The sequence below is a fragment of the Gavialis gangeticus genome, unplaced genomic scaffold (assembly GCF_001723915.1).
Source record: "Gavialis gangeticus isolate Ggan-Ray unplaced genomic scaffold, GavGan_comp1, whole genome shotgun sequence".
Taxonomy (NCBI): Eukaryota; Metazoa; Chordata; order Crocodylia; family Gavialidae; genus Gavialis; species Gavialis gangeticus.
Window position 1 is genome coordinate 7,927,420 of NW_017729005.1, and position 11,062 is coordinate 7,938,481.

General features: G+C 43.6%; 1 protein-coding gene across 1 annotated transcript in view; it reads right to left on the reverse strand.

Moving 5' to 3' along the window:
* Positions 1–11,062, reverse strand: part of HIBADH (3-hydroxyisobutyrate dehydrogenase) — a 174,161-nt gene that overhangs the window by 147,551 nt on the left and 15,548 nt on the right. Inside the window, exons 3-4 of the mRNA XM_019508634.1 lie at positions 5,835–5,944; positions 865–986 (exon numbers count right to left, since the gene is read on the reverse strand). Coding sequence (XP_019364179.1) covers positions 865–986; positions 5,835–5,944 — 232 coding nt within the window. The remainder of the gene's footprint in view (positions 1–864; positions 987–5,834; positions 5,945–11,062) is intronic.

The window sequence follows — 11,062 nt, forward strand, 5'->3', positions numbered from 1 at the left end:
CCCAACCAAGGGGGCCCCCCCCCCCCCAGGCATAATCTAGACCCTCTCCCAGTAAGTCTCCCACACTAGGTACAGAGGAGAACTTTAATGGTTACAAGGACTAGGTTTGGAATAGGGTACAGAGTAGAGGAATATTAGAGAAATACCTTAGAGCAAACACTGACATGGTAACCTTTGATCATGCATCTGAGTTACTGCAAGCTAGATCTTGAGTAGCTTACTCACAAGTACTATCCAGAGGCAGGTGGAGATTCCATCCGGAGGCAAGCAGTTCACTGAACATGAGTTTCAAGACAGCAAGTTTCAGATGGTCCAGCTTCTCCGAAACCTCTCATTACAGCTACTGCTTTGCCTCCTGGGCAGTCCTTAACCTATATAGGCCTTATGACCTCATTTACCCAACTGATCCAATGAAGGCCAGCAGCTGTTGGCTGCCAGCCAACCAATTTGAAATGCATCACTGGCTGCCAGGTAGACTGGCAGGGTCTCTAGCCCCTTCCCAGTCATGATGACATTGCTTAGAACAATAGGGAGTTTAAGCCCCAACCCAGGTGTGAGAGTCCAGTCACTTAGGCAGAGGGAGCAGGTTTCCCCCTCCCTCTGAAATGTATCCAGCTCAGGTTACAACTTAGGGTTACCTGAAGCTGACGGGGCCAGGGGGGTCTGCCCTCTGCAATGACCATAGTAACCAAATTGTCAGATTAGGCATCTGCCTGATAGCAGAGTTTGGGAAGAGACAGAGATGGCATTCCACCACAATGGGATAGTGTTGCTTATCCATCAGCAACAAGAGACAGCTAGGTAAGTTGGTAGGACACACCAGTAGAGGTTTCATATAATAATATAGATTTAGCAGAGCTTTACCTCCAGAAACAGGGGCATCCATTAAAACAGCTCCCATTTTTTCAACTGCTTTAGCCAGTTCCTTTGAAACTACGGGATCAATAGTACTGGAATCTATTAACAAGGAACCTTTCTTCACTTTCCTAAAAAGGAAAAAAAACCCAAATTAGCCAAATAGCCACATGACATCCTTAGCCATCACTATCAAGTGGACTGAATTAGCATTACCATGAATGAGAAATTAGCCACAGCTGCTGCTTAGTTTACTAACAATTTTATAACTTTAGTGAGTAAGATCTGCCAAGGTGTTGCAATGTAACATTTTATTTGATTTCACCATGCAATTTAGTTTTTGGTGATCCAGAAATAGTAATTCAAAATTAATTAAGAGTAGTTCTTATAAACCTGAACAGAAAAAATGATATTCTTTCTGCCTAAACCTTGCTATGGCATAGTAGTAGACTAGAAAATTTGCACTGTTTAAGTGAAGAGCCTATCAAATACAATGCTATATCTTAAGTTTACAATACATTATATGTCTATGCATTATATCAGAGTTGTCCAACTGGTGGCCTGTGGGCTGCATGCAGCCCACAAAGGGCCAGCATTCAGACCAACAGGCCCCTGTGGCCACTCTTCCATTGCTGTGTAGTACAGGGGGCGGGGAAGAGGGAGGAAGACCTGCAGGGAGCCGCGTGCTACTGCCGCTTGTGTAGCACTGAACCTGTGTGCTGGCATGGGCAGTGTCAATCCCAGGAGGAATCCCAGAGGGTTGTGTGTTGCCACTGATGCTGCCCCCGCAGCACATACCTCTTGAAGCACGCGGCCCCTGGCCACAGACATGTCAGACAATCCTGCATTAATGCATGCAATGCTGTGCCTAGGTTTTTATACAGTTTCCTTTAAACCTTAAAAAAATTATTATGGATATATTCTTTTCAAAAAGCACTTTCTTTCATATCAAAATCATATATTCATCTCAGTATAGCAGCCTCCTTTTATTTTATTTCTATAACTAGTCCTAAACAAGAACAGATTCATAGGTTGCAACAGATGCAAGGGTATAGGACAGCAAACAAAATATGGAAGCAACATGGGAAATAGTTGTAAACTTTCTTTGTGGCAAATGTATGCAAGAAGAAAAGGGTCATGCCTGTCCCCCACCCTTTGCACCTTTGAAGAGAAAAACAAAGAGGAGAGCCATTACAAAAGTATCTATAGCAAATTCAGCTTGCGTCTTTCCCCTTCTCCCCAAGCTCTCTCAACCCATTACCATACATGTAATAAAGCACAAACCCATGCAAAACAGCATTTTTCCCCAGCAAAAATGGCAAATAATTTAAAACTACAAACAGAAATGGCCTTTGCCCATACTATAGTCTACCCAACTGGTTCTGAGTAAAGTCAAAATACAGAAATTAAATTCATCATATCAGCATGTTTATATTATAAACATAACACACATAGGGATACCTTCAACCTCTAGGCTATGGGTGTCAAACTCACCTTGCGCCCTAAGCCAGATATACACTACAAGGCTCCTTGTGGGCTGCATCCAACCCAGGCCATGTGGCAATGGCAGTGGCAGCAGCAGCTCTGGCTCTGACCCAGGACACATGGCGGCAGCAGTAGCAGCTCCAGCACAGGGCGCACAGCACAGCTCTGGCTCCTGCTGCATGCTCCAGGCCAGAGCCAGAGCCACATGAGCTGTGCTATGGTGGTAGTTTTGGCTCTGACATGAGGCATGCAGCAGTAGGTCCCATGTAGGGTGGTGGCAGGGCCAGCAGCTGAGGAGGCAAGACCATGGCAGTGGTGATGGGCGAAGAGGCTGGAGGGCAACTAGGGTCAATAAATCAACCCTCCTGTTACCAATCGCTAAGTCCACCAGGCCCCAAAAGGTCTGGATTCTGTAGCAGGCCACTTAACCTCAATAGCATAGTAGATCAGATACAGCAGCTCCATGGGTCAGATCCAGTCCACGTATCTGACACCCCTGTTTCAGACTTTACTTATGACTCACTCAAACATTGTCTAATACCAGGAGCTAGTCCTACTTCCCAAAAAATATTATACTGGACACGCTAATACTGGTGTCACCTACTGACCTCACATTTGTATCATCTTCCATTAAGTTCAGAACAAGTTATAAAACACGATACCAAAAGTCTGTTCTACCAGATATAAACATAGATACATGCCTCCAAGCTAATGAAAATTTATGAAGTATGATTGGAATAACTTTTGAACATGAGATCAATGCTCTAAGTCTGTGGAGCCCAACCTTCTCACCCCACAGACTGGTTGAGCACTGCCAGGTCTCTCCTTGAGCTGGAAATCTGGCCAATGGGCCTGATCCAGCTACAAGAGGGTGGGGACAGGGCACAGCTACCTCAGTCTAGACACATTGGGGGGGAGAGGGGAAGGAAGGGAAGCAGCCTGGTCCTGATACAGATGCATGGGGCAGGGGCATACTGGGGTGGGGCATCCCCAATCTAGATGTGCAGTGGGGTGGGACATGGAACAGCCCTTATCTGGATGCAAGGGAAGGGACAGAGCAACTCCAATTTGGATGTAGGGGAGCAGTCTGGTCATGATCCAGGCACGTGGGGAGGGGAGGGGCAGAGTGCCCCCAATTTGAATGCTCAAAGGAGGTGGGACAGGAAGACACAGGGCAAAGCAGCCCCACTCTGGATGCAAAGGGGGGCTGGCCCTGATTCCACTGTGGGGGCAGTGGCCTCGGTGAGGCTGAATCTGGCTTTGCAGAGCTTCCACCACTCCTTGCTGCTAAGTTTCCAACCTGTGGGGGAGCCCTGAGAGCTGGAAGTTGACTCCACAGGCTGGATCTGCCCTGTGGGCTGGAGTTTGAGCACCCCTGCTCGTAGATAGCTGCCTTCAAACAAGTTTTTGGAGGCATTAAAAGGAGCATTGGTTAGCTCCATTAGTAGGAGCGTTGTGAGCAGATAGAAGAAAGTGATTATTTCCTTCCATTTGGTACTGATGAGGCCACATCTGGAGTACTATGTCCAGTTTTGGGCCCCCTACTACAGGAAGGATGTAGACAAACTGGACAGAGTCCAGTGGAGGACAACAAAAATGGTTAGGGGGATGAGGCACATAACTTCTCAGAAGCTGAGGGACCTGGGCTTATTTCATCTGAAAAAGAGAAGATAGAGAAGATTTAATAGCAACCTTCAACTACCTGAAGGGTGGTTACAAAAAGGATGAAGCTATACACTGTTCTTAGTGGCAGCAGATGATAGAACAAGGAGCAAAAGTTACAGCATTAAGTTACAGCAAGGGAAGTTACATTAGATATTAGGAAAAAACTCACTAGGTGGATGGTAAAGCACTGGAACAGGCTACCTAAGAAGGTTGTGGACTCTCCATCCTTGGAGGTGGTGTTTAAGACTAGGCTAGACAAAACCTTGGCTAGGCTAAAATAGTTGGGGATGGTCCTGCTTTGAGCAGGATGTTGGGTTTTCTAGCCTCCTGAGGTCCCTTCCAACCCCAATTTTCTATGATTCTAAGACTCACTGAATGCATTCTACAGGTAATAAGAGCTTTAAAATCCAACCAAAATTATCAAGGATAAAGCTATATGGTAGTTTAAAATCCTAACTAGACCCTAGACACCATCCTAAAATACTATACCCATTTAGTCCTGATCCTCCTCTTTTTTTTTTTTTTTTTAAAGAAGTGAAATAGGAAGTTCATCACCCCCATGGCTGGCTTGAGCCTGGTATATCAACAGGTCAGGTATACTTGGTGACACATTGAATAACGGAGCCCCTGATTTGTCCATGCAAGAATTAAGCAAAGCATTTCTAGTTGAGTGTCCTCTGGCTATGAACTGGAGATTCAGCTGAGCCAGAGGACTAGACACAGGAGCTGTACTGATTTAAAGTAAAGTAAAGGTCTAGATCAAAATCTCCATGCCTTTTGGCTGGTTTTAAACAGATGCCCATTTATAAAGGTATTACCCAAACAACATATGGAGGAGCACAGTAAATATCTCCACAATAAAACTATAGTATTTATTAAACCCAGGAGATAAGAGACATCACAGAGACAGACATCCTAAAATGTTATTAAATGATGATCTTACGAAAGCCTTTTAGACTGCCACATCCCTAGCACTCTCAGGGGAGGGTGCCTTCAAGCAAGCCCTACCCAGCAGCTTACACTTGCATGTGCCAAACCCAGTAATGCAACAGTGAAGCTACTGAGGGGGCACTACACAGCCACTCTCAGGCAGACTGAAGACAAAGATTGAGAGCTTCACTACCACATTTCCAGGTTTGACAAATACAAGCAGAAGAGGGAAAGCAATGCATGCTCAAGAGTCGTAGGGCAATAGTATCGATATACCTCCAAGGAGTACCAACAACAACAGCTTGGTCTCAAATTAAAAAAAAAAAGGATTAAATTGCTAGATAACTGAAAAATGAGTCACCGATCCATTTATTTCTAGTGATAAATCCTAGAATTCCTTTATCAACATTGAGAATTTAAAAGAAAGAAGAAAAATCAATACAAGTCTATCCACAGTATCATGCAGTACCATAGCATCATTTCAGACCTAATCCGCAAGAAAAAAAAAGATAAAAAAGTGGAATGTCTCAGAAAATGAACCACTGCCAGTGAGCATTAGCTGCTTACCGTTACTGTAAAACAACAACCATTACTGTAAAACAGTTTAGGATTATGTTAATTTTCTAAATATATGTATGTTCCCATTTGTCTTCTTTTAAGTTCTTGCATGTCCCTTCTTTTAGCTTTGGAGAAAAGCCTGCCTTTCTAAAACAGAGGGATTTTTGGGCAAAAGTATATTCAACAGTAAACGAAGATTAAATGAAATCCACAGTTAGCAAATTACACAGAAAAATACCCAGTTAAATGCATGGCCCATGTACCATCTAGTAAAATGCAAATCTAAGTAATATACCCTTGATCACTAGTGGAAACCAGTCAGGGCAGAGAAAAATTCTTACTTTAGAATTCCATTTGCTCCCATGTAAACTTCTACTGCATTGGGGCTGGAGGGTAGCATAGTAATAATCCTGTCTGCTCTTTCTGCTACATCTGCTGGAGAATCCGTTACCTTTTTAAAAAAGGGGAAAGAGTTTCATGTAAGTTTCTGTTTCTTGAAAACTAGCTAGAGGCTACATGCTTAACAATTTATAAAATGTTGGTCACAATTAACAGGTAGGCTAAAATGAATGGATTCAGATCATGGATCTGACCACAGGACCAGATCCATGACATGGGTGAGACTGGATCTGGTGACAAAGAAAGAGAAGTTAGATGGGGGTCTTGTCACACAGATTCCTCCCAGTAGTGGGGGTATTAGACCATGCATGCATCTTTTAAGATTCATAACAGATAATCAGAATTAGCCTAAAACCATGGCCTTCCATGCAAAACATGCTTCCTCGCTGCCTCTGAGCAAACCTAGCAATACTATGGAATCAGTCCTATATGGATGTCTGTTACATATGCCCTCCATGTAATGGGAATGGGTGGCACAGACTCCTTCCTATTAAACAGACTGAGCTCTTTATTACAAATAAAACTACTGGTGCTATCACTAAGGCTACACTGGTAGATTCATGTGTACTCTCTGAGTTTGTTTTTTACTGGGGGGGGGAGGGGGGGGGTCCAAAGGCCAAAGACCTCTGCAAAGAGAAATAAATACCAAATAATGACTGAGAAAGGAAAAAAGGAACAGATTCACAAGACCAACCACAGAGAGGTAACAGAAAAGTAAGGTTTTTTGTTGACATGGTGATCTACAAAACACTTAGTACATTCTTGAAAACACAGTCACTAACAAAACCCAGTAACAGAAGTGAGAAATATAGTAACTATTCAGTTGACTAATCTCAGAGAATATGGTTTCTATAGAGTTCCACCAAGAACAAGCAACACACTAAATAGGTTTCTGCCTATTAAGGACAGTGAAACAAAATAACTTGACAAAATGAAGAATTAGCAAAAGGAAAGTTAAAAAAAAAACAACACATAATTTATGGCATTAAATGCATATGAAGTTGGAACCAGTCATAAAATAATAATGCTGCCTAATTTAAAAATATTATATAAATACAACTATATGCAAAGAGTCAACCTTAAAATCTAAACTGATACATAATCCTAATAAAAAAAATTTAAACATCGTGCTTTAAGAAGAGAAACAAAGAGTATTAACATTTGTACACTTCGCAACGAGAAAAAAATATAAAGATTTCACACTCAATTCTAATCAACAAGAACAGAGTCAGATCTCACAAGGCTGAGGGGAAAAAGGTAAAAACTTGATTGCTTTAATTTTTACTACAGATGCAAGCCATGGAAGGTATGTAAACTGACATATAACTGTATAGCATCCCGACCCCCCAACATTTTGGTTTCCCTTAAGTCAGAACTGTCAAATATACAACCCATGGGCTGGATTTGGTTCGCAAGCTGTTTCATCCAACCCAACAGGCTCTAGCGAGCTAATGAAGTTCAGGGGAGGGGAGAAGGGAGGCAGGGGTGGGGTCATAGAATTCAGGGTCCCTGAACCCCACTGGACATGGCCCTCAGTGACAGGGAGGCAAGTGAGAAGTGACACAGACCTGCTCAACTGGCAGATGTCTGGCCCACCACTACTGGATCTCCTCTGCCAAAACCAGACCTGTTGCAAGCCACTGTCGGATCTGTGGATCCATCCTAGAAGCCCTGTAGCCTGGATCTGGCCTGGGGCCTGGTATGCGTTTGACATCCCTTCCTTAAATAACTGTGAAGTAACTCCTTTCCCATGATTCCCATTTTTGTCTCCAGTGTAGCATGAAGCTCTCCACAATGCACTGAAAGAATACCTATATCAGCAGTTATCAACTTTTTAGATTCAAGGTTCTAAACTTTGGAAAATGCCAGCTCTTAAGTTCTCATTCATTTTTAACTAGAGGAAAAACAAAAAAGAGCAACTCTTTTATTGCAACCCCCACCCCGCAAACAAATACCCACTCAGAAATACCACAAGAGGTCAGATTAATTTTTTTAAATCTCCAGTTTACCTTGTGAATACTGTTTGCACACATAACAGTGCTAACACTGCATAATACCCCATGGCACCCTTCAAAGGATCTCAAGGCGCCCTGTTGGCCTCAGCTGCAGTGTCCCTATTATGTATAGTGAACTATGCAGGACCATGACTTTCTTTTGAGTATATGGGCATGCGCAGTCAGACCTATTTTATGTAACTTACTTGTGGTGGGAAAATGTTGCCAGTCTTTGGTGATGTAGCATGTACTTACCTGAGGTTAACTAACCATTGATCTCTTCCCCTTTCCTCATCCCTCTTTGCCCTTCACTCTCACAGTTGATTCTGTTAATTAAACTACTGGTGCCTGTATTAAGCAACAGTAGCTGTCATTTCATAATTCATCATGAGCAGGCAAGTGGCTGCATCCCTTCCTTGCTTCAAGAGCTACTGCAGTAACTAAGGAATGAAGCTGTGAGCAGGCAAAGACAAAGACTATGTAGACTTGCAAGCAACTCGTCTCCTATCCTCAACAGACTTGGGCAGCAGCAGGAACCTGGCGCAGCGTATGATGATGTTTGGCAGCCCTCACTACCTCCTAGGGAGTCATCTGCTCTCCCCTCTGGCACTCCTAATGTTTCCATCCAACCAGACAGGCCAAAGGAAAGGCAGCCTGTGGAGCCCAATGTTATTCCTGCAGCAACTTCTACAAGGCCCCCTGGACTCACAAGTTTCCAAGTCCTGCAAAAATTGTGGGGCAGGATTTACACTTATGGATCAAGAGGAAGTTATTTTCAAATATTTTTCTTTAAGTGGATTTTATTTGTATTTAAGCCTGCACGTGTATTCTGTTAGTGATTTATGGCCTTAAAGAGGCTTTTGGCTTTATTTTTTAAAAGCATTTAAACTCACCTTTAAAGTAACTTAATATCCCATGCAAGTCTGACAGCTGAAGTCAAGGATTTTATTACTAAGGCAACAACTGGTTTCCATCGAAGAAAGAGAATCAAAAAGAATTAATTTTGTACAAAAATAATTATATTGGTCCAGTGCCTAGCATAGAGGCCCTGGTCCATAACTGTAGTTCTTAATTGCTACCACAAAACAAGATACTAGCAGACAGGAAAATAAGCTGTAAAATTCATTTCTGCACTTACAGAATTGTCTCATTCACTATTCAAAGCCAGGAACAATCAGATGTCTACTAAAGCAGTGTTTTTTTTTACCTTTTTTGATTTGCAGACCTCTAAACAAATTTTGAATGAAGGTGTGGATCCTTTTGAATTGTAAGTGTGCATTTTCACATATTTTTGATGGATCACAGTCATCGTTTATGAACCCCTTAGACATAGTTCGCAAAATCCAAGGGGTCTGTGAACCACAGGTTGAAAACCACTGTACTAAAGCATTCCATCTTTCAGAAAATCTTTATCTTATCTTTATCACTATTTATAACTTCAAATCAGAGTGACCTCTGCCAATTAAGACACTTAGAACTGTATTCCCTCAACCTATTTACATTTTCCTTATCACTGCCAAAGAATTTCCTTTCCATATTTTGTCACATCTCATGAAAAATATTATTTCTGCTATAGGTTTTAGCTACTGTAACATGGTTTCATAGTCGCTAGAGTCAAGAGGAACCTGAACAAATCATCTAGCCTGACCCCCTGCCACAGGCAGGAATAAATGCTGAGTTCACAAGACCCCAGACAGGTGATCATCCAACCTCCTCTTGAATTTGGCCAAGGTAGGGGTCACTTCCCTGGGAAGCTGGTTCCAGATTTTGGCCACCCTAACTGTAAAATATTGCTTTCTGATCTCTAACCTAAACCTATTCTCCATCAGCTTATTACCATTGTTCCTCATCACCCCAGGTGGTGCTGGGGAGAAAAGGGCTCTACCTATTTGCTGTTGATCTCCCCTGATGAGTTTGTAGGCAGCCACCAGTTCCCCCCTCAGCCTCCTCTTGCTGAGGCTGAACAGGTTCAGGTCCCTCAGTCTCTCCTCATAGGGCCTGTCCTGCTTCCCTCTCAAGGCTGGCCACATCCCTTTTGAAGTGTGGCGCCCAGTACTGGATGCAGTACTCCAACTGCGGCCTGACCAAAGTCATGTAGAGGGGTAGTATTGCCTCTCTGGACCAGCTTGAGATGCACCTTTGGATGCATGACAAGGTATGGCTGGCCTTGCTGGCTGCGGTCTGGCATTGGTGGCTCATGTTCATCTTGGAGTCAATAATGACTCCACGATGCCTTTCTGCCTCTGTGCTTTCAAGGAGGGAACTCCCCAGCCTGTATGTATGCTGTGGATTCCTTCTCCCAAGGTGCAGCACCCTACATTTGTCTACGCTGAAACCCATCCTATTCTCATCTGCCCAATTTTGTAATTTGTCTAAATCTGTTTGCAGCCTCTGTCTCCCTTCAAGTGTGTCCACCTTGCCCCACATCTTACTGTCATCAACAAACTTGGACAGCGTGCTTTCCACCCCGTCATCCAAGTCGCTGATGAAGACATTAAACAGTTTGGGCCCAAGGACCAAGCTCTGGGGTATCCCACTGCTCACGTCTCACCAGGTTGAGTACAACCCGTCCACCGCTACTCTCTTGGATGGGTAAAAAATTGGCTGATGGGGCGCACCCAACTGCAGGCATCAATGCCACAGTCATTTAATTTATTGATGAAGATGGGGTGAGAGACAGTGTCAAAGGCCTCTTAAAGTCTATAAAGACTATGTCCACTGTGACACCATCATCCAAGGATTTAGTTACTTGGTCATAAAAGGCAATCAGGTTGGTCAGGCAGGACCTGTCTTTGATGAACCCATGCTGATTGCCCCAAGCATGATCTCCCCCTGCAGGCCCCCCACAGATGTGCTCCTTGATCATTCTTTCCAAGATCTTCCCGAGTACCAAGGTGAGGCTTACAGGCCTATAGTTACTTGGGTCCACCTTCTTCACTTTCTTGAAAATTGGGACCACATTAGCTAGTTTCCAATCCCTCAGCACCTGGCCAGATGACTACGAATGCTCATACAGCTGGGCCAAGGGCTCCGCAATGACCCCTGACAGCTCCTTCAACACCTTTGGGTGGAGGGCATCTGGACCTGCAGATTTAAAAATGTCTAGCCCTTCCAGAAGATCCCTAACTACATCTGTACTGACTGAAGGCCTGCCAGAGCTATCCCCAAGACTGTCC